We start from the raw sequence: 27,652 nt of genomic DNA, 5'->3' as shown, positions 1-27,652 counted from the left end.
TACAAATAATAAGTAAAACATACGTACTGGCAGCATCTATGCCTGTCTATGTGGGTTTCCAAACACTGAGCAAACAAACTGAGGCAAAGGCAAACACTTGTCTAGGTATAAGCAAATATTTCTCTCTACCTGAAGACAAGCCGACGTAATTTTACTCTGCCCTCTTGTGTGCTAATAATCTAACCTCCAAACACTGAGTGGAGGAATATAATTGTGTTTATATGCAACGTAACAGTACGGTTTGTGTAGTGTGGTTTTCTTATTCGCGAAAGGTTTTATTTTGAAACCACTTCCGGAGTCTCTTCGTCAAATTTTGCTTTATTTTGAAACGCTCCACCGGAAACCGTTAGTTTTACTGTTCATGACTTGTCGGTTCGAACCTCGGGAAGAGCGGGTGGGGGCAGCTCTCCTGCTCCTCTCAAAAACGGCGCTTGTAACAAAGACGAGACAACAACAAGGGGAGTGATGGGAGCGCACACAGCACGACCGACAGACAGACATTTGTGAATTGAATTGAGCTTACCGGATATTAATTTTTTTTTGTCATTTTCAACGACCGTTTTTTAAGTTTTCCTCGTGACGGGAGCGGAGTTTACACCGAGCGGCTTTCTGACTTTCCAAAGAGAAGTAGTTCAAGATGCTATACTCATTGTAGACCCGCAAAACCAAAGCGGAACAGTCAAAACCTGGTTTTGGTAAGTTTTTTTTTTTATCTTATATGTTTTAGTTTAAATGAGAGTAAGTAAATTTTGGGTTGCTTAGCTAGTTTGGATTGGTTGGCGGAGCACCTGTTCTCCTATAGAAAACAGCTACTTGTCATAACTTTACATGATATTATAATCTTGTTTTATTTTAAAGAAGTGACATTTGTCCCAGTTTGTAAAGAAATTTTATGGTTCTGTTGTTGTTTAACATAAAAACATATAACCCAATAATGAACGTATAACTACAGAATAATTCCTGTTCTTTTCTGCATATTAGACCCATTTTTATTAATATGTAGTTATCTGTAAGGGTTTAGCTTTTTATTTAGCAACTTATTAATATAATAAATATAATCTGAATATCATCTCAGTATAATTAATAACACATACAGGAATACTCTTCTCTCAGTAGTTACAACCAACATGTCAGCAGGAGTGTCTCCATGTTTTTCCTGGATTCTCATCCCATCTGCCCATGTATCCGCCCTCCTTCCTGAAACACCTTTTCCGCTTTCCCTGGCCAGCGTGGAGCTTACCCACTCTTCACATACACTGCAGTCCCCCTCCCCTCCAGCCACTTTATTTCAGACACTTCAGACAGATGGCGAACTGTGTCCATCACACACAAAAGGAATTGTGTTTCAAAGCAGCCCCTCTTGTTCTCAAACTGGGCTGGTTTAGGGGGTCACACCACTCGTATTGGGTTTAGTAAGACAAATAGTATTACAGTAAAGTCCACTGATCTGCCCTGAGTACATAGACAAAACTGTAAACTGCTGGATTGGGCTATTGAACCAACTGGGTCATTGGGGCAAAGAGAGACAAAAGGGGTAGAGTGTGTCTAAAAGAGAGAATAAGGGGACTTGTTTTGTCCTTCGTCCCCTTAAAACACAATCACAATGTGTCAGTCTCCCACTGCCTGGATTAAACACACCCTTCAGTTTGTATGTCACTCAGCACAATGAAAATAACCAGAGGGCCAAATCTAAAACCTGGGAAAGACGCAGCTCCACCCTACTCAAACCTGCTGCTGTTGTACTTCCTTGCCTCACGTTGACTCTAAAACATTTCCTTATTGTTGTGAATTAAAAAATAATCATCTTGTAACATTAACTCTTCAGTGTGTGCATTTTCAGTGTGATTGAATATGAAACATGAAACTCTGTCTTCTTATTGGCAGTCAAAATGGCCCGTCCAAACTGGTCCGACAAGCTGGTGCACTTTTCTTACAAACTGGCTGACGAACGCTTGCAGATCAAGAACATGATGTAATGGTTTTTTTTGACTGCAATGATTTTATTTGCTGTACAGTTTTAATCACTTTTAGGTAAAAACTAAAGTTACTGAACCTTTCAGTTAATACTCACTAAAAAACATAGCTCTACACGGGTTTTGATAAATTCCGGAGACTTAATTGAAACAGAGAAAAAAAGTTGCATTATCCATTAAATACACAGTACTCTTTACAAGCTCAAAGTATCATATTGAAACATAGAGTCCCTTTAAAAATGTCTTCAAACTCCTCGACATTAATTAAAATTGCTCTAATTGATTAACTCAAAATGGTCTTTAGATCCAGGTAAATGTTATTTAATCTCCTTTTTTTACCTTAATCCACCACCACACTAGAGCGCTGAAGCTGGCACCATGCTGTTCTTCTCAGCACCCTTCACTGAATAGTTGTTAAAATCATCTCCCAAGTTGTTTAAATGATAATTCTTCTGAATCAAGGGAATAAATTAATATGTGTTCCTCTTGGATTATTTGCTATTTTCAGTGAAGCAGTTCCACTTAAAATTTACTGCATTTACTGCAACCATTTACTGCAACCAGGTCCTAGGTGTGTGTGTGTGTGTGTGCGTGTGCTTGCGTGTCTGTGTGTGTGTGTGTAGCTATTTTACAAAGCAATGCTGTGGCATCTTTATGCGGCATGACTCAGAGGATGACTAACCCCTGTATCCTCTGTTTGCTTTTGATTTACCTGCTGCTTCCCTCACATCAAATAAATCTGGTGAGGACAATCTGTAGTGTGGACATTTGGTCACTCAGATTAGACACATTTCACTTCCTCATATTTCTACCTTAAGACCTTTTATAACAGCTTTTTGCAAAAGTATTCACACCCATTGAACTTGTCAAATTTTGCCATGTAAAATCTGCAAATCTTAGTATTCGCCTTTGGGATTTCATGTGATGGACCAACACAGAGCTTTACATAATAGTAAAGTGACATAAAATAAAGGGAATTATAAACAACCCTGACCCTCCTCTTCATGAGCCTGTCATAGAAAAACCATCATATGCTTCTTGAAATCTGTTGTGATACAGACGCTGTAGGAGATCTTTCCTGCCCACAGCCGTCACCAGAGTTACAACAACATTTAATTTCCCTTTGGGATCAATATAGTATTCCTGAATTTAATTGAATTTGAATAAGTAAATCTCTGACAGGTTTTCTCTCTCATTATTGTGGCATTTAGCAAAATTTCTTTTTATAATTTTGGTCATTCCAACTGACCTAAAAACCGAGAAGTTTGGTCTGATTTAACTTGAGAGAGTGAGAAAAAAAAGTTTATGTGCCTTTTTATTCTGTCTATATAAACTTCTGTGTTGCATTAAAAACTATATGACATTATAATGGCAGTACAGCATCCTGTTAATCAAAGCGCTACAGACAGACCTCAGAGGTCGGTCAGCTCAGTCTCAGCAGGAAGCTAAGATCTTATGACCACCAGTGGAGACTCCCTCATTTGAATTTGCACATTTTGTTGCAATCTTATCTTTTGGTTTATGTACAGTGTGTTGAAAGGCTAAAGAAGCTGACTTATATTTAGTGTATTAATAACTTCTCCGACTTATCTTATTTTTCTGAACATCCCGCAGTGCCGGTCCTGCCTAACAGAAACAGAGTAAATATGCCGTCTTCTTTCCACGCTCCAGCTCCATGCCAACCAGGGCATCTTACCTACTTAAAGTTTGAGAACAGGTCAAGATACTGAGCTTTAGTTTCACTAGATAAAATTGTTAACTTTCTTCAAGGAAACAGAGATGCTTAGAGATAAATATCTTACCTAATAAATACTAAGAGTCCCAGGTTTTGTAAGCGTCATACCTACGTTGTTGGTTAATAAGAGGGTTAGGGGTATTTTGAAGATTACTGGCATATTTTGGCACAGAACCAGTAGATAAAATCGGAAAAGCATTTTAATGTCTGGTTCCTAACGTTCCTTTTCATTGAACAAGGAAGTTAAATGGCGCCTTAGTCGCACAAATGCTAGTTAAAACATTAATTGCCACTGGGAAGTGCTAGAAAAAGTTCTGAAAATTTGCACCTATATATGACTCTGCCTATATATGACAGAGAAGATTTGAGATTTGTTTTCTTGTTCAGTTCATGCATTCATATATTCTGTGTACCAAAAGGAAACGCGATGCAGAAAGTCCCCATGCAAGATCTGACCCAGGAAACTGCTTAGTCCGATTAGCACTGGGATTAGCGCCGCGGTGATAACAAAAACATTTTGTTTCTATCAAATATAAGAAATAAAAACAGAATATAAATGTTCTTAAAAGTTTAGTTAATTCTGTTTTGGGGCATATGAATGTTTTCTATCATCAAACTACGTTTACAACCAGATGAAGATAACCTAATTACATACAAAAAGCCATTTATAAAATATAATATCGATAGCTAGGGGGAAAAGGGATCCAAACCAACCTGCCCCTATGCGGGGAAGTACATTTCTTTTGGTAAATCACAAGTGAATTGTGATTTAAGTGGAGAGTTTCAAGTCACAAGTGCTGACCAAAAAGGACACAAAAGGCCGTCTCACTTGATCACAGAGAATTATGTTTTAATTTATTTGTTATTTTTGATGATGTCTTAATTACGGATCATGAAAACATTTAAGATTAGAATCCATCCAACAATGGATTTGATGAAAAGTGTGTTTAACACCTGCTTGAAGGTTGTTGTTCTTTTCAAAAGGGGCATTTAATCTGTCAACAATAGGACGATTATCTCATGCACGCCAGTATGTCCATCTCTGAATGGCTGAAAAACAACAACAGGTTTTGGAGTGGCCTAGTAAAAGTCTGGACTCAATAGCAACTTAGATGCTAGTAGGACCTGAAAGATGCTTGAAAACTCTCAAGTTGTTTCAGTGTTTTATTTTTTATTTTTATTTTTCATGCAATCTGTAAAGGAGAGTAAGCAAAATTTCTCCACAGCGACGTAAAAGACTCATCACCAGTTATCATAAATCCTTGATGGCATCTGTAAAGGTGATGAAACTTCAGAAGGAAGTTGTAAGTTCACATTGCATCCAGCTGATTGAATACTGCAGCTTTTTTCAAATTTAAAACAGCATGTTGTATTTACTCTGGTTATCCTAGTCTGATATTGATATAGTTGGCACTTTTTCATCAATATTAAAAAAATATTCACTTAAACCAAACCTCTAGTGCTGAAAAGTTACTTGTAAATTAGTTTTGTTTTATTTCAAATGTATTCAAGGTATTTTCACTAGAAACTATATCAAAAATACTTGGTAAGATTTTTATTTTTTTTTTGCAGTGTAATATTACTGATCAATATTTTTTTCCCTGATGCTGCTGAAACTACAGGGCTATAAAGTAGTAAATGAATAATTAATGCAGTGCTTTCATCTGTAAATAATTAACGTTGAAAGAAGTTTCAGAAGAATATAAAGGAATCTGAATCAGAGACAATGAAAACGTCACCAGATGTAGCGAGGCAAACAGACTAATCAATACCCAGTTGAGCTGCTTTGATGTTATCGTGGGTTTAAAACGGGTGTTCAGTGGAAAGGACTGGACCTCATGCAGAGCAGATCCTGACCTCTTCCTTAGGCAGATTTATAGCTCAGAGCTCAAAGTCTGAACCCAGGATGGCATCCTGATGTCGCTGTGTAATGAGCATTTACTGCCCTGTTGTAAAAAGTTGCTTAAGACACTCATTAAATGTTCCATTTTGTCTTTTTCTTTCATCAGGTGATGATGAAATTCCCACGCTTTCCAGTCCTCTGACTCTTTTCTGAAACAGAAAGCAACCATCAGCTGCGATGTCTGTCCAGGAACGATCTGTGTCGCCCCTCAAGCCAGAGGTCAAACCAAAACCAGAAATCCCTCTTCGATTGCTACACAGGACCTCACCTTCACCTGAGGGCGGAGGCTCGACGCAGGGAAAGGTCAAGAAAATAGCAAAAAGCTTCACCAAGCAGGACTCCAGCGAAGCAGCAGGAGAGCAGCTGGCAAATGGTGCCGCAGAACTCTCGCCAAGTACACAGGTGAAAAAACCACCTGAGACGAGACCCAAACCTGACAGCAAAGCCCCACAACACGAGACGCCGCCGCCGCCGCTGCCCAAGAAGAGGAGCCGCTTCCTGCAGAGACAAACGGAGAGCATAGGAGAGGAGAGCGAAGGCATGAACATTTACAAACGACGATCAGGTACGGCAGCCGATCAAGTCTGTGATTCAAAATGGGATCATTTTATGTTAGCCCCTTGTTTTGTTCAGTGCAAGCTAGAAATCTGTTGGTCAGGTAGGGAGGTCTTTTCTTTCTTTCTTTCTTTCTTTCTTTCTTTCTGGGAATACTTGAAGAGTAAAATGAAGTTGTGAGTGAGCTAAAGCATATCAATGCCACTTTTAGTTTTGTTCCAGGACACCCAGATCACCTGTTCTAAAAAAAAAAAAAAAAAATTTTTCCGTTGGTTTAGACTCTTCCTCTTTCTTCTTAACCAACAAACTTTTCCTCCATTCATCTCGTTGCACTATCCAAAACCATCAGTAACGACGTAGGATCAAGGCTTTCACCTGCATTTTTATTTATCAAATATTTGGTCTTTACTACAAGGATCAGACCACAAAAACTGCATCTTATCTTCATGTGATGCACCCATGTGATTCTCAGTTCCTGTATCTTCCAACTGGTTCACACACAACTTGTAGTTTAGCCTGAGCTGGTAGCGGTTTCACGTTGAACTCTGAACTCAGGCTCGTTTTAAACCCATGCTCAAAAATAAATTTGACAAGAAAAAGTTTAATTTTTCTCTTTCAAGACTCTTTTTTCAGTTTAGATACGCCTGACAGTCTGCAACACATTTTTTTGCAACTTTTAACACACAAAGAAGCAAAATAAGCTGAAATATATAATAAAATGCACAAACACCAGCTGAAGACACGGTGACAAGAATGCAGTTCTTTATACACATGCAGCGTGAAGCATGGAGGAGCAGTTAGCAGTCTGGTATGAATTGCTTTTACATCTAAAATGTACAGTAGAGTCAGGGAGCTGACAAACGGACAGGCTCGGCACCCTCCTCTTTTCTGCTCTGACAGCTGTAAACAGGTCAGTCAGCTCAGCTGTTCTGTGCCAGCCCGACTGACTGACGTGAGACACGGAGCAGCAGAGTCTCCTTCCGCTCCTGAGAACTACAAATATTTAAGACTCTGGTTTTTGGCGCATGGCATTCAATGAAATTTGTGTGCGCATTCCAGTGGAGGAAGTGGATATTTAATGATCTCACCTCAGTAAAGTGAAACGATTGTTATATAATTGTTGTATTTTCGCTGAGGCTCATTAAAAGGTCACATGATGTTTCATGGATCACCTTTGTCCTGATATAACAAAAGGATCTCTTATCATATATATCATATATAAAAAAATTAAAAAAAAAATTTAGATAACCTGAGATTATGTGCCAAGCTGAGAACACGTCTCAAGCCGACTCGACTCTTATTTTCTCTTACATTGTGCTAATCAACAATTCTTCAAGTTTTCTTAAGGTCTTTCAAATTATTATTATTTTTTAATGATTGCCTTCATTATCACTCATTTTCTCTCAATTGTCTGACGATTTTGGGAGGAATAATTTTTCACATAAGCCACTGAAATCTTCTGGCTCATTCTCACAAATAACATGTCTCCTAAACTTGAGGGATCCATGGAGTAAATTAATTTATTACCAAGTGTAATAAATTGATCTAATGGTGACAGCATGTTGGAATAGCTCAGTTAGTTCTGATGAAATTCTTTTATTTTTGTTTTGTTTTTGTCATTTTTGTCAAATTCAACTAGGAGCAGCTGATTATTATCTCAAAAACTTATAATACCTGACCTATGACCCCAAATCCCAGAGGTGCTGAAAATTAAACTTGATGGACGTAGAAACAGAAGAGGAAGTCGAAACCATTGACTCTATGATGCTTCTTTAACCATACCGCCAGAGAGAAATTTAAATAGGAGTGGCAAGAGGAAATGACCTGGATTAGCAGTGCTTGCAAACAACAAATAGTGTCATTCAGGACTTGCTACTGTGAAATACTAATGGCTCAATTTCTGCTGCCCTGAACTGAGCTGTTAGTCATCAGGTGATCAGATTATCATATAGCAACAATGACTTCAGTCAGAGGCCTCTTAGGAGTCGTTGCAAGACTTGCTGCTACTGGAGATCCTTCCTACCTGTGGCATCGTGATCCACAAGAACACTTTGAAGACCCTTGAATATTATGAGTTACGACAACATTTAATTTCCCTTTTGGATAAATAAAGTATTTTTTTAAATTGATCCTTGTTAAAAAAATCTAAATATCAGTTTAGTGACTGTTCGTAAATATATCCGCCTATTGAGTACTAGAACTGCAGCTCATGGATATCTTTTCTTTTTTTTGGATTTTTTCTGGAGCTCTGCATGTAGATTTAAACTACATTATTTTACGTTCAAAGTATTACTGCACTAACGGATTAGATTTTCTATCTAGCATGATCTGCCTTTGCAAAAAAGGTGGCCAACCAACTCAGGGTTGGGAATGAGTGGCTCTGTCCAGTAGAGGAGAAGCTACGTAGCTAAAACATAAAGGTAAAGCCGCTGATCCGCATTCCAGCCCTTGCCTTCGGTTTTATGTATGAGTTGTACGTGGAAGAGCTCAGCTGTTTGGGAGGAGTCTAGTGGAGGAGCTGCTGCTCTTCTTATCCTTTTAAATGAACCAGTTTAAAGGTTTTGGACATGTGCCACGTGCCTTCAGGATGGCTTCCAGGGGCGGAGTGGCACATATGTCCCACTGGGAGAAGGAAGCCCCTGGCTGCGCTGACCTAAAAATATTTCATTGTTTCGGTGCAGGAACTGTAGGAAATAGCCAGGGGAGGAAAAGCAATCAGCTTTTTATAATTTTTTTTTCCTCTTATTGTTGTTTTCATGTTGACTTTCTGACCTGTATTAGAGATTTTTCCTGGAGTGCTCCAACTATTCCAGTTAAAGAGAATCATGTACAACACCACTTTATTTGCACGTACTTGCAAATGTATTCATAGCCTTTAGCATTACATAACACAATACAACCACAGACCTCAATGCATAGATTGACTGGTAGACCAACACAAATCTGTGCAGAGTAGTGAAATGGAAGGAGAATGATGCATGGCTTATTTTTCAATTAAAAACTTAAAGGTGTGCTGGCGATTTCTGTTCAGCCCCTTCTACTCTGGAACTCCTGAATAAAATCCAGTCCAACAAAAAGTCACCTTTTTATTCTCAGTATAAATCCAGGTGCTCTGTGAAGGCCTCAGAAGTTTGTTAGAGGACATCAGTTTATCACAAAGCGTCTTGAAGACCAATAAACTCACCAAGCAGGGTAGAAATAATAGAGAAGTTTATAGCATTGTTGGATTTTTGTTAAAAATGGGGAAGTTATGTAAATTTTACCTTTTTAGCTTTATATCATGTTATAATGGTGTTCCTTGCTTTGATTCTTCCATGCATGTTTGATGAATATTTTAATCTCCCGTGGCAACCATTCATGGGAGCCTAAATAGTTGCTCCCACAAAGCGCCACCTATTTTCAAAATGCCTCTCACAGCTTCGAGTATGCTGAGCTTTTTTCTCCAATGCGCCTAAGACCGGCTTGTAAACGGCTTCATGGAGGAGCGCTGCTGTGATGGCGTGCTGAAGTGTCAGAGCAAGAGCTTCTTAAAGAGACAGTGACCCAATTCAAGGAGCCAAATTGCGAAATCAAATTTCTTTAAAGTCAATGTTTGGTTTATGCGACATTTTTATAACACCTGTGGCACTGTGTGCCTGGAAAATATATACTACTTTAACAACATCCCAAGCCTCTAACGACTCAGAGTACTGTTGAGTAAATCACATTAAAATGGAAAAAGTGTGCACTAAACCTACAAGGACATGGTTTTCTACCTAAACTGACTTACTGAGAGCATCAGTCGGAGAAGCAGTCAAAAGGTTAGTGGTGCACTCCACAAACCTGCTTCTTTTCCCATATTTAAAATATTATGTGTGGCAGAAAACTGACTCTGTACATCACTAGCTCTCTGAACACACTATCACTACAATAAAACACTGTGGTAGCAGCATCATGCTTTGGAGACACTTTTCTAGAGCTAAATCCCATTTAGAATCTTTGGCGAGACTTTAAAAATTGATTTTCACAAACGCTCTTCATCCAATCTGAGCTGGAACTGTTTTGTAAAGAGTAGTGAAAAGAGTTCAGTGTCTAGATGCCTTCCCTCCGAAAGACTTGCAGCTGTAAGTACACAAAATGCTCTTCCTGCTAGAGAACTGAACGCAAATTTTTCCACTTGTCAATTATGCATTACTTTGTCTTGGTCTTTTTGAATGAATTTTGTTCAAATACGTTGAAGCTTGTGGTTATAAGATATAAAAAAGGTTTAAAAGGTATGAATACTTTTCCAATAAACTGTAGTGGTGAAATGCATGAAGCTAATTAAAAAATGTCAAAGATGGAGGGGGTCAAGATGGCATGAAACCAGTCAAAAATGAAGTTGTACCTCTTGTGTGTCTCCAGCACCTGATGGGAAGGAGGTGGAGGATCAGGGGACAAGAGCGCCCGAAGCAAACGCAGAGGACCTGCTATACAGTCCTCTCAGTCGCAGCTGCAACAAAATCTGCACCTGCATATGTCACCTAAAGAGACCTGGCATGATGCTCATATGGGTGCCTGTGGATGAAGACTCTCCAGGCAGGGAGGGTCAGACCAACGGGGAAGAGCGGAGAGAAGAGAAAGATGTGACGGTACAGAAAGCAAATCAAATAGAGGCGGTGCAAAGGGAAGAGCAGGAAGTTGGAGGACAGGAAGAAGAATATGAGTCTGAATTACCAGCACAGACGAAGGAGGGGGAACTGAAGGCAGCAGAGGATAAGGTGGAAAAAAATGACTCAGAGAAAAAGAGGGATGATCACGAAGAAAAGAATGAAGTGGAACAGCCGAAGGAGGTGGAAGTGAATCCAGCAGATGAAGCACATCAGCTTCCACAGGATGTGCTGCATCCTGTGGAAGTTGATGGAGCACATGGTGGAAAGGTTGGTGAGAAGATTAAAGAGGGAGAAAATGAAGGGAAGGGGAAGAATGGGCCAAGAGATGTGAAAACACCGAAGTCACAGTTCCATCAGTCTCTGGAAATTGCGCTGGCTGGGGGTCTGAAAAAGCTTTCAGACCATGGTCCTCTGGCTGCCCTTCCTCGCTGTCAGCCTTCACTGCAAAAAAATCCTCAGCCTCCACCGCTCCCAAGCCAACCCCCAGAAGATGACGAGGGGGGTAGTATCTACGAGCTCCAGCTGCCTGACCCTGATCAGGGCGCTAGAAAACTCTCATCTTCTAGGAATGACTTGCACGAAGTTCCTCAAATAAGAGTTCACCACCCAGCTCGACAGGAGAAACGTGCCCACGGCCCCTCGGACGCTACACCTGAGCTTGAGAACCCAACAGAACCACCTCCCATTCTACCGAGGGTTCCTGTGAACGGCTCTCCGGTCTATAGCAGCAACCTCACAATCAGTCGGGTCAGACCACAACCCCCCAAAACGTCTCCTCCAAGCAGCCCTCTGCTTCCTTGCAGACTCCCACCGGCTCCACCGAAGACCCACTCCAGGAGGGCCAGCAGTGTCTCGATGCAGTCCGCCAACTTGTCAGGTTTGTACTTAAGTGAGATCAGAATCTCCTCCTGTGCTGAATTACTCATTATCTGAACCAATACTTGTTTTTTCTTTTACAATAGAAGAAAATAAAAGAAATGGAGAGAAAGAAGACACAGACGGGTAAGTTGTTAATGTTAGGAATAACATTATAACATGATATAAAACTCAAAAAAGTAAATTTTCTATAGTAGCCCCTCTATAACTAGTCCATGTGAACAGACTGCAATTGGCAACAAATCATTTCTGACCTACATCGTCATTTTTCTAAGCAACAACGGGTGATGACAACACATGATGTCATGAATCCAACTGTTCCCCACAGAAGGAAAAGTAGCTCTGATAACTGTTCCCGTCTCACTTTGTGTTTCCTGTTTCAGGTCTCCAGTCAGAAGGAATTTTTCATTCAAGTTGTGCCTGACAGACGGTAAGGCTCAGATACATCGTAAAGTATCACTATTAACACAAGTGATCCAAGTTGCAAGTGGAGCTGAAAGCACGTCTGGTCAAAAGCAAGTCTGCAGAGCAACTTCTTCTGGTTGTATCTGTGTGCAAATAAACAACAGCCTGGCACAATGAGTCACATCCTATTCAATGGTTCATTTTATTGGGATTTTATGGTTTACAGTAGTTTAGATCAAAGCATTTTCATACAATAGGAAGGCCTAGTCAAAGTCCAGACCTAACTCCAATATTAAATCTATAGCGAGACTTGAAAAATTGGTGTTCACAGATGCTGTCCTTCCAATCTTACTGTTTTATTTTTGTTTACATTTTGCAAGCTGTGTGTAGAAAGAATACACCTCGCTATCACCTGTGTCGTGTTTGAATATAAATAAAGTAATTGTTGCTTTTTAATTGAAGGGACTCATGTTCTTTTCTTAATCATGTCTTTGCAACAATGCATGCTGGGGACAAACTAAAATCTTTCTAAAACGTGGATTTGTCTCACCTCAGAGCCTCTGTACCAAACGTACAACGACTTCGCAATCCAAAAGGAGATTCATCGACAGACCGTGATCCGAAACATCAGCAAAACCAGCATGGACTACGCTATGGAATTTGCGGCGCGTTTCAGCGAAAAAACGTCTGGAAAGTCAAAGGGGAACTTTGGAGCCAGAGGGAGCCCTGTGCCCGCATTGAGTCAAACCACCTTGTGGCAGCAACATCCGACCGTACGGGACAGTGGACTGCTGGACCAGCTCACTGTTGACCAGATCAAGTACCAGGAGGTGAGGAGGACAAACATGCTGAAAGCAGACAAAGTATTACCTACAAGTCATAGTCTTAAAGTGATACTCGTGTTCTCACACTTTTCATGTTTTAGGACTATCTGTACTTTGAGTGTCGGCGACTGTCAAATGACCAGTATTTCCGATGATGCAACACATGACACTTTATGTGTAATGAATCGATATAACGGGTATCTGTGCATCCTTAATAGGTCTTACAACATCTTAAATTCATTCATCTAAAATTAAAACCTTAAAATGTCTTAAATTCGTTGAGAAAATGCCTTAAATATGTTAATCACAGGTCTTAAATTTGTTGTGGAAGGAATATTTAATCTTATATTTTCTATGTGGTTTTCTTTTTTTTCTCATGGAGTTTTGCTGTTAGGCAAAAAATTTGCTTGGCACAGAGACATCGTCTGTGACTTGAGGCGGTTATGGCTAACGGTCCTTAGCTGCTAATATACCCTTGCTAACTAGCCAGGTAAAGCTAGCTAGCTTTTCTTTGCGTCTATCGTGGGTAATTTCTAATTTATCACCGGTTGGCTGGATGATGTACATCTTAGCCATTAGCACTCTTCTTCTTTTGACAACCCATGCAATTTATTTGTGATCTTCTTTTGTACATTTTTGTACAATTTCTAATGGTCTTAAAAAATTTAGGGAAGTCAGTGAATAACGCAGAAAACTTGTATAAAACACTTTTTAAAACACTTTACTTTTTGAAATAAGTTGTTGATATAATATTATAATATATTGAAATATTTGCTAACTTATTGGTGACATTTCTGTGGAAAGATCAGCTTAAGCACAGGATGTTTGGCAGTTCTTGGAAACATTAACAGGACTGAAGAAGTAATGTAACCGTGTAACCCTGTTCCAAGTTTCAGTGTTTGACTTTGACTCTTCTTGGTAGAGCATGTTTGAGGTCCTGACCTCCGAGACTTCCTACCTGCGGTCCCTCTACGTTCTGACTGAGCACTTCATGGAAAACCGGGAACTGACAGAGACAATCATCATCAGTGACAGGAAAACCCTCTTCTCCAACATCCTGAAGGTTCGCGAGGTCAGCGAGAGGTGAGAGGTCAACACCACGAGAGACACAGAAAAGAATGCGACTCCTGATGCAGCTGGAGCTCTTCTCTTATCCGGAGGTGTTTCATGAAACCGTTTGCTGCAGGTTCCTGAAAGACCTGGAAGAGCACATATTCAAGGAGATCATTTTCTCAGACATATGCAACATCCTCCATTTCCACGCCCAGCACAACTTCCCCACCTACATCGACTATGTCCGCAACCAGACCTACCAGGAAAAGACTTTCAGCCGACTCATGTAAGAAGCAACTTTCACATCACCAAAAACAATTGCCAGTAAAATCAGGGTGACTTGCAGGAATACAAAAGCTGATTCAATGTAATCTGATTTTCTGCATACTTGCAGGAAGACCAATGAACAGTTCGCCACAGTCATCAACCGCCTTCAGGAACTGCCTCAGTGTCAGCGGCTGCCCTTCATCTCCTTCCTGCTGCTGCCCTTCCAGCGGATAACACGCATCAAGATGCTCCTCGAGGTGAGCAGCGTCATGCCGGTTTTATATTTTAAAGACAGAAAAAATGGTGGAAGGCTGAGTTTTGCTCACACTTTAAACTTTAAGCCATAAATGCGCCATAAAATAATCACAATTTAAAAGATTGTCTAGAACACAAAGAGCTACATTTGTAGCTGTCTCTAAAAAAATCTGTATGCCTTTTAACTTTGTTTCAGATTTAAATTAAAAGTGGCAATCTGTTAAGTTGTAAGTAGCATACTGCGCATGTGTGAGATTTGTCTCACCATTTGTCAAAGCAAGGTAGTGAGAGGCAGGGCTAGAGCTGTAGTTTTTTTTTCATTCTGCGGTGTGAGGAGCACAGGAGCGCATGTTGTTAACTGTTAATGGCGACCATTAAAGTGTGGATGCTAACATCAGCAGTGTGATTATTGAGTCAACAGGGTCATCGGCTGAGTCTGGAGCACATGATGGAATCCTGGAAATTACAGGTTTCTGATAATGTTGCATTTATCACAGTAACTAGAGGCATTCACTTATTTATTAACACACCAACAACAGGCTCTGGCACACTGTTGTCGCTGTTGTAAACCTTTGTTCTAAGGGAAAATAAATGGACTTATAAAAGTTGATCAAGAGAACTCTATTAAAGTAAATATGTAGTAGTCGAATATTGAAGTATGTAACAGAAGAACGTGGGAAAGTAGACCTCTTCACAAACTCATATTATCTAGCTAAATCTATAGAAATATCAAAGATAACTCAGGGCTGTTAACTGAAAGCTTAGCATACTGCAGATGATAATCTGACCAGTGAGTTTACAGTACGTGGTGAAGCTATGTAGGACTTCAGGTTCTGTGTCAGGTATTTGCTGCATGTTGTTCCCTTAGTTTTCGAAGACATGACTTACCATTTATCTGATGAAGCTGGTTTACCAGCTCTGGTGTTTTTTCCTGTTCCCAGAGAGTGAAGTAGCATTAAACGTCACAAAACAAACCTCCTGAAAATAATCAAGACTATTTAGACGTTAGCAGGAAGGCCTGTTCGTTGGGTTCAAAGTGTGAAACAAATGATGGGTGGTTTAAAACTTTTGCAAATAATTGTGTAAAAACAACATATTTTGCTCATATGTGTACCAAATGTTTTAAGTGTGATGATTATGATGACCTGTACAGGTGATACATATTTCTAAACAGGCTTGTTCTGCTCTGGTTTAGGCGGTGAACTGAAGAATTCAAACAATTAGCTCGCAAAAGCTTTAAATATTTTCTGTCAGCACATTCAGAGCAGAGTGATCCTTCTCGGTTTCTGTTTATTTCCTTTAACTGCCAGTAGTCGTCTTGCTGCGTGACTGTGAGGAATGCCATCACTCCAGAGTAATCCTTGCTGCTTCCTGACACGCGTCGTGGACGCGCCTCACCTCCACCCCGCGACCTGTTTAGGATCCGCATGGAAAGAACGAGCTGCTTAGATAAAAGCTTGTTTGTCGTTTCAGAACATCTTGAAGAGAACAAAAGAGGGAACGCCAGAGGAGCAGACGGCCTCTAACGCTCTGGCCTCTGTCGCTAAGGTAAACAGCCCTCACTCTTCACTTTCCCCTCCACATACATGGGCGCTGCTTTACATAACTGGAGATCTTATACCAGCTATTGTGTTGGGTGCGGATTTCCTGCCGAATGAGGAATGATTTAAAGTGGCAGAGGGAGTTGTTTTAAAAAGCAAAATAAGCATTTCGACTCGCACACAGATCATTGATCATTGCAACAGAGACGTGGGAAAGATGAGGCAGATGGAAGAGCTAATTGAAATCTCGAAGATGCTCGAGTTTGACAGGCTCAGGGTAAGCCCAGACCGGTACGCCTTTGATATGTCCGTCTATTAATTATGAAGAGTTTAAACTGCATTCTGTCCTCGCCAGGCCATCCCGATCATCTCTGAGACTCGGTTTCTGGAGAAGAAGGGAGAGCTGCAAGAAATGTCGAAAGCAAAAACCTTTGTGAACATGAGGGCCAAGTTCTCTCCAGTTTACCTCTTCCTTTTTAACGACTACCTACTAATTACCATCAAGAAAAGGTAACATAGAAAAGCTGTTGAATAAACATTATCTATGATGCATTAAAAAATACTACTTACCACTGAAACCAAAAGCCTACATGCGCTATAAAAAGACGCACCTCGTTTTTTTTTTCTTCTTTATCTATAACCATCTTTACATTTGGAGGAAAAAGCGCAAGCTAGCAAGCTTGAGAACCCAATCCGGTAACACTTTGATGGGCTGTGCATAAGTCTGACATGACACTGTTAAAAACATGACAACATCTTTACATTAAATTGTCATTATTTACAAAATCATACAAAGCTGGCACTTTTAATGGACTTTCAATGCAACTTTTAAAGCAACTGTGCTTTAAAAGTGTAATTATTTACCGAATGACACTTCATGACAACAGCCGTAAACATTCATAAAGACTTCATGTTCATGACAGGTCACGTTTATTACAGTTTCATGTCTGCCTTATGCACACCCCGTCAAATAAAGCGTCATCCACCACCCTAAATGGAAAGTACAAATATGTTGCATTTGTTTTCCTTTAGTAGGGAATGACACATTTAACAAATCAATGACATCATAAAGGAAGTACTTCAGTGGAAATACTAAATATTTCACGACTCGAAGCACACCAGCAATTCAGTTGCAAAGTGGCTTACAGATAACAGAGTGTTTTGACGAGGCCACCACAAAGCCTGATCTCTGTCCTGTTGAGAAGAGCTGGGCAGACATCAATATAAACTCGTTGCACCAGTTTTGTCAGGAGGAAATGGCCAGAACTCCAGCAGTAGTAATTGTGAAAACCTGTTCAAGGAAATCCATGACATTTGATCCAAGTCACACAGTTCTAAATAAATCCTATTAAATGTCTTTACATTTCTGAATTTGATGTGTTTTCTTAAATTATTCTGTCATGTAGTAAAATATTAATAATGGTAGATTTAATTTCAAACATTTTTATAATTGCTTTGCCTTTTTATACAGCATGTGGAACCATCCGAGTGAAAACAAGCTTGTCACTTACACTTATCACTTGAGGAATGTTTTGCAACCTTTGTTGCCGTACTGCTGGTATAACAGAAGGTTGAAAACGGTCTGAACTAAAGTTTTGTTCTTTGGCTCCGCTCCAGTGTTCTGGGTTGGGAGATTTCTCTCGCTGTTTTCCCCTCGTCATTCTGCCGTCATGACATTTCACCTGTGAAGAATGCGACTGCAAACCACTGCATGCCTTCGATTTTCTGTCACCACTCATGAATTGACTCGATACTTCCTCAAATGTAACGGGAAACGTTGTCAAAGGCATTTAAGAGAAGAGACACCCGTACAGTTCATGCATGTGACACATCTGCTTGTTTTGTTTATTGGCTGTTGTTTTTTTGATACATTTTTGTGTAACCAGTTAAACCTCCCTCCAGCTGCTTGTTTGCAGTTGACTGAGCTCTGCTCTCTGGTTCTGGTTCGTTGTGAACAGCTCAGACCGCTACGTGGTGACGGACCACACTCATCGATCTCTGGTGCAGGCTCAGTCTTTGGATGAAGGCTTTGGTGGCGCGACCTACGAGAACTGCTTCAACCTCATCATGCTGGAAAACCACCAGGGACGTGCAATGGAGCGGCTCCTCAAAGCCCCGACCAAGTGAGTAAAAGCGAATCTCAATAAGTTTCAATTTAGTAATGAGATTTAAAAACTGAAACTCGTATATTATTCAGGTTCATCACGTGAAATCATGTATCGCAAGTGTTTCTCTTAGGTTTATTGCTCATATTAGCTCATACAGATAATTAAAAATCATAATTCCCAGAAAATATTAATAAAAATAAGATATTTTTTAAAACATGTTATATTATGGCCTAGCCATGAAAGGTAAAGCCACAGAAGGTCATTGCTAAAGAAGTTTTCTGCTACCAAAGCATATCTGGGGAAGTTGAGTGGAAGGAAAACTTTCACACATGATTGACTACAGCTGGATTCAGGGCTTTAAGAGGCAATGAAGACCATTTGGATCCAGCAGACTTCATATACTTGGAAAAAAAAAACTAATTGAGAAATATACGCAGACATTGTTTCGAACCTGAAGATGAAATGAAGGGAGGGATTCTCAGCAAAACAATGATCCCAAACACATAAGCCGAGGAAACTGAGTTGGTCTCAGAGAGAGAAAATAAAACTTCTACCTTATCAAAATCTTAACTAGAAATCAGCCAAGAAAAAGAAGAAGAAAAAGAAAAAGAAGAAGAAAAGGAGAAAGAAGAAGAAAAGGAAAAAGAAGAAGAAATCACGAGGAAAGAGTGTTGTGTGAAAATATTGGAACAATATCAGGATATCGACCAGGAAGTTTTAATCTTAGGTTCAAATGGACAGTGAACCCAAGGATACCATAAAGTTGCTTTAGGACAATAAAGTAAATGTAAATGAAAGACAGAAAATATAAAACAAAGATGACCTACAAACCTGACTCAGTTCCACCAGACTTGTCAGGAGGAACGGGTCAGAACTTCAACAAACTATTGAGAAGCTTCTGGAAGAAAATGCAAACAAACACGAGTCACACAGTGTAAAAGACAATTTCGTCTAATACCAAGTAAATGTATTTATGAATTTGAAGAGATATTTGAGAAATTTGGTAATCCTGACCTAACCCCTTAAAAACATAAAATCCAATTTGTGCAAATTATCAGTCATTCTTAGGGTTAACACTAAGAGGAATGTCAGCAAACCCCGACACGCTGCATGTCAGCACATCAGAAGCTCATCTTTTCATTAGGAGGTGGAGAACACGAGGCTCTGCTTCAGTCCAGTCAAAGCTCGTTTGTGTCAACAGGTCGGACATGCAGAGATGGTTGGCCGCTTTCCCCAGCACCACCAAAGAAGTCGTCGACGAAGAAGTGATTTATGAGGAATGGGGTGAGAACAGCATCGACACACAGACCCTGTGTGTTTGGTCTTGTTCCATGCTTACGGTCGTGTGTGTGTGTGTGTCAGATTGTCCTCAGGTGCAGTGTGTGGAGCAGTACATCGCCCAGCAAGCAGACGAACTCAGCCTGGAGCCCACTGAGATCGTCAACGTCATCTGCAAAACCAATGAGGGTAAAAAACCGGCAAAAAATGCATCGTAGAAATTTTCAAAACATCTTTTAATTTTTTGGCAAATATGGGCTTCAAATATAGGTTGAATGATTGTATCAAGTGAACAGATTTGCTTTTGTTTCACTGATCCACTCCATTCCTGGACTTTATGTATACACCCCCTTAATCCTCAAACCTTCCTTTAGTAGTTTAATTTTTTTTAACTTTCTTGCATGAAGAGAAAAACCTTCAATCTTCCCTCGTTTGTCGTCCACCTTCTTCCCCTTCCCTTCCTGTTTTTTTTCCTCTTTTTTATTGTTTCAACTCCAGGCTGGTACGAAGGAGTGCGTTTGTCTGACGGTCAGAAGGGCTGGTTCCCCGACACGAACGTCATCGAGATCACCAACGAGCACGTCAGGAGAAGAAACGTCAAGGAGCGCTACAGGGTCTCTCAGGCTACGATGATGGTGAAATGTGGCAAGGCCTGCTGAGTACATCTACACCGGACATATGCTTTAAAGGACAATAAGATCCCAGTGAACGCTGTTAATCAGCAAACACCTTGTAAATAATGCCCCAACTTATACCACCAAAGTAACGCAGAACTAAAATTAGATCTTTTATTGCCGATGCTAAAAACGCAGCATGCACTTTTAACTACGACTGGGAAACTGTACATGCCAATCATTCTTTGCATTTCTTGAGAGATACTTGTCAACGTTGAGTCATGCAGAGTCTCCGGTTCCTGCTACGTCAAACATCCTGCTGACTGTCACTGAGACGGCTAAGTTTAAGAATCTAGAGTGAAGATCTGCAGATCACCTCTGGACATTTAAAACCGATTGTGCTGGAATACTGCGCCTCCTACAGTTCTGTAGGGGGAAAAAAATGTAAATATGTTAAATGTAAATTGTAAAAGGGTGTTTTGATTAAACTAGCGGTTGTACTTTTAATAAAAAATAATAATCTTAGTCTCGTGTTTGTAAAGGAAAAATTTTTTTATTGAACACAACATTTTAATGTCTCAGTACAAACGTGAACATATATTAAAGATATTTTACAAGTAGGTAAAAAAAAGAATGACAAATTGAAGTCTTGGGGGTTTTTCGGAGGATAAATTGCCCAGTTTGTGGCCTCCGCAACCAAATCAAAGACTCATTCCAAAAACTATCCTTCGGTTCGACACGATCACTGCATGGCATCAAAAGTCGTCACCTCCCTGAGGCTGAGCAGAACCTGCACAGCATCCCCTTCCAGATCTGTGAGCATCCGCTCTTCTGACCTGCCCTCCATCTTCTCTTGTCCCAGTTTGCTCTCAAAACTTGTTGGACATGCGGTCATATCCTCCTGAGACCCAACGTCTCCTTTCTCCTTGACGCAGCTTCCTTTTGGTGAACTGTAACAAGTTACTGACGGTGGGAAAGTCTGGCCCTCTAGTTCTGTCTGAGAGGTTTGGGACTGCAGATGATCAGGAGGCGTCGCTGTGTTTCCTATTAAATCCTCCACTTGCTGAAAGCTGCTCAGTAGAGTGTTAGCAGCTTCATACTCTGCATCTGACCATTTCTGTCGCTCCTCTAATGCATCAATGCAGAAAGCGTTGTTTGCCCCCTCCAGTGAACCTGTGCCAAAATCTCTGGGATTTGACTTTAAAGCTCCTGGTAAGTCAGCCTGTGCAGCAGTGACTCTCTTGCTCTGGGACGCTTCCTGGTGGTGGAGTTTCAACAGGCTGGTAATCACCTGGTCCTCCTGCTGAGTGAGCTGGATGACCACAAACCTTGGCTGCACCTGAGGAGGGTGGATGGTCTGGAGCCTCCAGCTTGGGCTGCCCAGGTTGTTGGTGGGGTGAGGTCCGGCCCTGAATGGGTCTGGGCGGCTTGGAGGGGCGATGCAGGCGGACATGATGGGGGCAGGAGTGTTGAGCTGGGAGCAATCAAAAACCTGATTGGAAAAGTGAAAACGATTAGCAGGGTTAACGGTATGTTTTCATAAACTCAGCACCGACACTTCTTTTCAAGAGATTGGTCAAGTTTAATGTGGTAAGCCATTTTGAAAATTTTAAATGTTTGTTTTGTTTATGCAAATGATCAACCATTACTCATTTTTAAGTGTGTCCCTTTCAATCTTTTTGGGTCCTTGAGCTTTTAAACAAAATTATTGAAAAGTTTATTTTTGTGTTTGTCTACTGTAATTATAACTTACAGCTACTGAAAATCAAAAATTTTGATTATAGGAGGCAAATAAGTTTTTTGTTTTTTAAATGCCGAGATATCAGACATTATATCCATGTTCTGTAAAGTACTCGCACTTAGCAATTGGTCTGGGCTCCTTCTGCGTTAATTACTGCATCAGTGGCATGGAGGCATCAGCTCGGTTGATGGAAGCCAAGGATGCTTTGACAGCAGCCTTTAGGTTATCTGCTTTGTTTGTTCTATCGTCTTTTTAAAGCATACTCCATAGATTCTCTGCAGAGTTATCAAAGCAGTACAAGTACCTTTGGCAATTTGGGGTGGTACCAAGTCATGCTTTTAAATTAAATCAGTTCATAAAGCTTGGCAGCAGACAGAAGTCCTCTGAAATGTCCTCAGATGATAGTTTAGACTTTGGACTCTAGTGGTGGGGGAACTAAAAAAAAAAGTTAACTAAAACCAGCATAAGTCTCCTTAAATCACCATTGACTGTAGAAGTTTCACACTGGACCTAAAGCAACTTTGATTCTTACAGAAGTCCTTAGCAGTGACCTTTTCTGACTTTCTCTAAGGTTTTATTAACTGATGGACGGCTGTCCCGTCGGCAGTCTTCCACATGTTTGTGTAGGCTACAACACATTTCTACATTTAAACCGTCTTCGGTCTTAAAACTTTTCTGAGACCTTTAATTGTGGACTGACTCACCATTTTCCTACTCAGACCATTATAGATCCTCCTCCCGCAGGGCAGAGTAGGGTCCGTGTAGAAGAGCTCCACAGGACTCATTGGGTAACCTGAAGAGAAATTAGCCGTCACTTATTGTTCATCGCAGACATTTACAATAAACAGAAGTGACTAACCTGGGTGAGCGTCTCCACGAAAGGTGTGATGAAAACGTGTGGGCATGTAAAGAGGCAGGAAGGAGGGGTGCTGCAGAGTCCTGTTGGAGATGGGTGGCAGGACGGTCTGCCTGGCTCTCTGTTTCAGGACGAACGGCGAATGAAATTAATAGACCCCGGCTGAAGCATTAAAGTCTGAGGGGAAACTCACCAATAAACGTGCTTCGCTGTAGCTCATGGTCGTCTAATTCAAAGAAAACGCAAACGGACTCGTGGTTTTAGAACTATCAAAAGTAAACAAGCTCGTTTATTGCGTTTCCACTGGCGACACCTGCTGGTCAAGTGACGAGACTATGTTCGATGAAAAAGCGCGGTAAAGTTATGTTCAAAGTCTCTGCTCTACATCATGGTTTAGATGTGGCTGCTCCAGCACAGCTGAATCAGATTGAGTCACCTCTTCAGCAGGTCATCAAGTTAGACAAAGGCCGTCATTTGATTCAGGTGTGTTTGAGCAGGACAGCAGTTTGTGTAGAGTTTGAGGCACCCATTTTCAAATGACAAAAAGAATCAATCCATTAGCAAAATGTTGCATTGGTAATCTGGCCACTTTGCTTTATTGGTCTGCTCACAGTGGGCTGTTCCAATTTCAATGTAGTGCATATCAATATTCACAAAAAAAAAAGTTTTCTGCAACAATGCCTGTACTTTACAGAAGTATTTGTCATCCTGAAGAGTGTCACCTGTTCTATACTGATCCAGAGTAAAGAATGAAGTGCAAGTTGTAGTTTTCAGAAAACATGCTTCACAGGCCAGTTTTGCCTAGTGACCATAGGTCAAACTTTGACGACACCAAAATGGCCCAGTTTATTCATTCTGCTTAAAAATAAAACATAGGCACAGCTACTCAACAGTACTTTAAGCTTTATTCAATGCAACAGTAAAAGTTATACACTTCCTCAAGCATAGTGAAGAAGCGTCTTTACTTGCAAATTTCCTGTAGGCCCTACAAGTAGAGGAAAGAGTTAGACATGTTTAAAGTTTCAATTGCAAGAATTTACTCACTTACCTTTACTGAACTGGCCAGGTCGGTTATGAACCCTGTAAACTTTGATGTAACGAGCAGTAGGGTAGGAAGGAGGCAGGTGCAAGCTGGGACTTCTGGTTCTTTGGGGAGCAACTGTGGTAATTTTAGCTGGAACAACTACTGTGAGGAGAGACATTTAGTTTAATTGACATTACTTAAAACTACACCCAAGTTCTTAAGCAAGCAAACATACCTTTTGTAGTTTCCACAAAAGGGATTATGCTGCCAACACCTTCTTTGTCAGATTCAAATTTGTGGCTTGAGAAGAGTCGATGGAGACTAGCTAGAGGGTACGTGCACTGCACGGTCATTCTGTGGGGGGTGGGAGGGTTGAGACTGAAATTAACAGTACTAGAATGCGGTACCATGAAATGATGCCTTGCGAACATACCCTTCAACAGCATTCTCAGAAGTGTCGAAGTAAATCTTGTTTTGATAAGTCACGTTTTCCTTTGCCAACTGGGGGGGGGGGACAAAAGTCTTAAACACTCGACACTACAGTTAGTTTTAATGTTGGGCAATCTTTACCTTAACTGTGGAACCACAACTGTGAAGAGGAAATGAGAAGAGCACTCGTGTGCCATCTACTGCTTTGGGTACGCAGAGGCTGTTCAAGAGATGGAAGCGTGTTGGCATCTCACCACTTGGGAGAACCGCAGACAGATCAACCACCACAGTCATCCACCCATTAGTTGAACACACTGTTGGAAAATAACCACAAGTTAGTATTTACAAGTCTGGCAACCTCCATTACCGTAATAGCTTTTTCTTACTAATGAACTCTGTGGTATTAAACAGGCATGTCTTGATGGTGGAAGTCAGGATGCCAGCAGTTTCACGATCCCTCACAAGGATTGTAAATGTCCCGAGAAAGCCTTTCAGACCAATATCCTTCGAGGAAAGGCATTTCAATGTCAGACTAAAAGCTCAAACTTTCTAGATGGGCCCAGTTGCCAATATTACCTTGTATTTGTATCCATGTGTGAACAGAGGCACACTGAGCAGCAGATTTTGACTGTCATTGCTCATGGTGTAGCCATAGTTGGCTGCCAGAGCTGGAGTCAGTCGGTCTGAGCCAATCATGAAATCCCACAGGTAGTCAAAAGAGCGATAGGCCAACTTGAAGTCAATCCCAGACTCCTTACAGACCACATCAAAAGATGGAGGAGCTGCCAAGCAAAACAAGTTAGCTAAATATTTAATTTAAGGGAATCACCTCAGCATATGACTTACAGACAGCCATTAGTGCTGTAACTGAGAAGGTGTGGTAGTATGGCTCGTCTCCAGGTTTGACAATCAGGGTGTAGTTTATGTCCAGTTTGTGCAACATGGCTGCCTTCTCTTTGGAGAACTTGATATATATATTAAAAAAAAAGTTAGAACTAGGTTTGCATTATGACACTACAGTGTTCTCAAAGACACTTACCTCCTGGACTACAATTGGATCATGCAATGGCACTTTCAGAGTGTAGCTGTGGCTTTTGTTGGAATGTCTGACTTCTGTAAGGGTGTATGCGATGGAGTCACTGAAGGGCACTGCAAATTCCTGCCCAGTCAGCTGAACAGAGGTCAGCTCAACATCTCTGGGGACTTTGCCTAGATAGATTGAGAATGTGCCATCGTTTACATCAGTTTGGTCTTCAGTGAAAAGTGGAGATGACAGGAGGGGCGTAACAAGAGTCCTGTGGAACCACAGCACGGTCTCTTCATGGCGTTCATCCACTGAAGTTTGTTTCAAGTAGAGGTTGAAGATGTAGAACTCAGAGAGGCCATCACTCACAAAGCTCTGAAATTGACTTCAGTTAGACGCAAGTCAAATACACAGGAGACTTTTATAGTCAAAGTGTCTTTACCTTCCTGTAGCCTCCTTCAGCATCATAAGGGATCCCAATTTGGACAGTCGAGTTATACCTTTCCATAATAAACCCCTTCTGCACCACAGCAGCCTCTTCCACAAGGTTGCCATTGAGGCCAAAACTAATCTGTGTGGTGCCAAGACTGGGATAGAGTGCTTCTGGAGTGTCCCAGATCATATAGCCACTATCATATGACCCTTTATCTGTTTGGAGAAAGTAATTTTACTAAACTGTACGGCTCGGTAAAATAAACAGCTTAGTTTACGCACCCATGGAGCAAGCAGCGATCAGGTCAACCATAACGACAACCCAGCTTTGCCGTGAAAACACTGTTGCATGGACCACCTCTACTGGAACCCCAGTCACCTATGAAGACATACTGGTTGAACACCATGTTGGGAGTGGGACATTGCGAGTAGCTGGAAAGGGCATTCTACCTCAGTACGATAGGACTCAGGTTGACCATACGGTGTACGAAACACAATCCTGTCATGGACAAGATTAAATATGTAGCCCTCCTGTCGGGCTTGAGACAGGTTCATGGGTGGCAACTGCTGATATGGATTTTGAAAAGTCACCTGCCAGACTTCAGTGGAGGAACTGTACAACTGTAAATACAGACAGTTAGAAAGTTGCTAATCCAGAAAACCAATTGTCATCATTGATACATACAGGGCCAAGCGTGCTCGAGTCGTCACTTGACCCAGATTGGCAGGGAAGTTCACTCCTTACGGATACCTGTGGCAACATGATTAGAGGGCTTAAAAACAAGGGTGAGGGCTTAAGGAGGGAGGGAGACTTGGGGAAGACGCACCTCCATGTAGTTGACCTCACAGGTGACCTCTCTGGGTGACCAGAGCAGATGGGGTGAACAGGTCTTATTGAGTGCATAGTACGCATCTACCCCTTCATAGGTAGTTATCAGGTTAAATCTGAATGAAAAGCCAGCACCCTGAAACAGAGTTGGAAATATTAGCCAGGATGCATGAGGAACCTTCTCCAAGGGTCAGGAAAGCTGCTTTCAGTACCTTCTCAGTATGGCAACTGAAGTAGGATGCTCTAAGCTCTACAAGGCCCAGGAGAGAGAGAATACTGATACTGTAACCACACTTTGCTGCATAATCCTCAGTGATGGCATATGTGCCAGTTCCATCTGAGAAAAACCATCAAGCAAAAACATTTCATGGGTTAAGCAGTCAGTTAGAAGCATGTTCAGCTTAATTTGTCTCAAACCATTGCCATCCTCAGTGCTTTGAGCTGCAGCAGAACAGGAACACTAACCCACAGCCTCAAAGCGAGGAACTTCTCCAGTGGCAGCAAGGTCAACGGCTATCATGAAGTAACGGTCATGACACTCTAGTTGAAGAACGCCTGGGGAAACGCATAAGTTGCAGAGAACTTGCATCTTAAAGTGTCACTGTAGGATAAGCAAGGCTCCACTAACCTTCCACAAAGAAGTCGCATCCTGCAGTGGACCATAAGGACAGGAGCAATGCCACACTGTGGTTACAAAACAAAAAGTGAGAAAATAGCTCAAAAATCAAAACTTGATGTAGAATAAACCACAACAACCTACCTAAACATCAACTTGAAAGCCATGGCGGTTGATGTGTTGGTGTCTGAAGCTAGCATAACAGCTAGCAAACTACTCCTACTGACCAAGTGAACCACCTGTTTTTCACCAGACATGCACCATGAAATGCTTTCCCCCGTCCAGCTTTTGATGACACCGTTTGTCCACAAAGCAACTAACAATCAGCTGCCTCCCAAGGTGCAGCCTGTCAGTAATTAAGTCCTAGAAAAAACAGCTGCTGCTAATATGAATGGCAAAATTTGTCCAGTGGTAAAAACTCAAATATGCCACTATTTTTTGGCATTTAATAGAGATTGTAATGCTGTTTTCTTCCAGCCACGCAATTGAAGCTAAAAATGAAAACATTAGATCAATTTAGAAGCTAAACATTTTGTCATTTCTTTTTGTTACCAAATTTAATTATTCCTTTCTGTTCCGACATACTACACATATACTGATTTTAAACACACATTTTAAAAAGTCATAATTTCTTGCTTACATTTCCAATTTTTGCAAAGATATCGGGTTTTTGTACTTTTAAA

The 27,652-nt window shown here is 40.9% G+C and overlaps 2 protein-coding genes across 5 annotated transcripts; one reads left to right on the top strand and one right to left on the bottom strand.

Moving 5' to 3' along the window:
• Positions 1–339: 339 nt before the first annotated feature.
• On the top strand, positions 340–20,543 carry arhgef15b (Rho guanine nucleotide exchange factor 15b). 2 transcript variants are annotated; one of them, XM_081599417.1, is made up of 17 exons: positions 340–695; positions 1,885–1,972; positions 5,718–6,176; positions 10,550–11,674; positions 11,760–11,799; positions 12,057–12,103; positions 12,634–12,908; positions 13,825–13,985; positions 14,089–14,241; positions 14,350–14,479; positions 15,951–16,025; positions 16,203–16,295; positions 16,374–16,528; positions 17,977–18,141; positions 19,328–19,410; positions 19,489–19,593; positions 19,903–20,543. In XM_081599417.1, exons 3-17 carry the CDS (start codon positions 5,789–5,791, stop codon positions 20,061–20,063), a joined length of 3,156 nt encoding a protein of 1,051 aa, XP_081455543.1. In that variant the 5' UTR covers positions 340–695; positions 1,885–1,972; positions 5,718–5,788; the 3' UTR covers positions 20,064–20,543. The 2 variants fall into 2 exon arrangements, with proteins under 2 accessions (XP_081455543.1, XP_008433647.1); XM_008435425.3 differs by lacking the exon at positions 1,885–1,972.
• An 830-nt stretch (positions 20,544–21,373) lies between these two features.
• zpax4 (zona pellucida protein AX 4) lies at positions 21,374–27,272 on the bottom strand. 3 transcript variants are annotated; one of them, XM_017310249.2, is made up of 20 exons: positions 27,114–27,272; positions 26,982–27,037; positions 26,819–26,908; positions 26,566–26,690; positions 26,352–26,489; positions 26,210–26,275; positions 25,975–26,145; positions 25,807–25,903; positions 25,535–25,740; positions 25,108–25,467; positions 24,915–25,032; positions 24,645–24,850; positions 24,455–24,572; positions 24,210–24,382; positions 24,073–24,140; positions 23,875–23,993; positions 23,664–23,801; positions 22,619–22,736; positions 22,464–22,552; positions 21,374–21,510 (listed from the first exon to the last, which is right to left on the bottom strand). In XM_017310249.2, the coding sequence occupies exons 1-19, from the start codon at positions 27,224–27,226 to the stop codon at positions 22,483–22,485; spliced, it is 2,550 nt and encodes an 849-aa protein (XP_017165738.1). In that variant the 5' UTR covers positions 27,227–27,272; the 3' UTR covers positions 21,374–21,510; positions 22,464–22,482. The 3 variants fall into 3 exon arrangements, with proteins under 3 accessions (XP_017165738.1, XP_017165739.1, XP_008433648.1); XM_017310250.2 differs by having other exon boundaries at positions 23,664–23,798; XM_008435426.3 differs by lacking the exons at positions 21,374–21,510; positions 22,464–22,552; positions 22,619–22,736 and adding an exon at positions 23,499–23,600.
• Positions 27,273–27,652: the final 380 nt, after the last annotated feature.

Source organism: Poecilia reticulata, chromosome 18 (assembly GCF_904066995.2).
Source record: "Poecilia reticulata chromosome 18, P_reticulata-male-v2, whole genome shotgun sequence".
NCBI lineage: Eukaryota > Metazoa > Chordata > Actinopteri > Cyprinodontiformes > Poeciliidae > Poecilia > Poecilia reticulata.
This window is presented reverse-complemented; position numbering and strand designations above follow the sequence as displayed.

Bases quoted from the DNA above. Each gene is read 5' to 3' on its own strand.
- arhgef15b (XM_008435425.3), top strand. From the start codon at position 5,789: ATGTCTGTCCAGGAACGATCTGTGTCGCCCCTCAAGCCAGAGGTCAAA. The intron at 6,177-10,549 runs GTACGGCAGCCG...GTGTGTCTCCAG, and splicing joins CATTTACAAACGACGATCAG to CACCTGATGGGAAGGAGGTG. The intron at 16,296-16,373 runs GTAAGCCCAGAC...TGTCCTCGCCAG, and splicing joins TCGAGTTTGACAGGCTCAGG to GCCATCCCGATCATCTCTGA.
- zpax4 (XM_017310249.2), bottom strand. From the start codon at position 27,226: ATGTCTGGTGAAAAACAGGTGGTTCACTTGGTCAGTAGGAGTAGTTTG. The intron at 24,383-24,454 runs GTAAGAAAAAGC...ATTTTCCAACAG, and splicing joins TAATACCACAGAGTTCATTA to TGTGTTCAACTAATGGGTGG. The intron at 23,802-23,874 runs GTATGTTTGCTT...CTCTCCTCACAG, and splicing joins TTTTGTGGAAACTACAAAAG to TAGTTGTTCCAGCTAAAATT.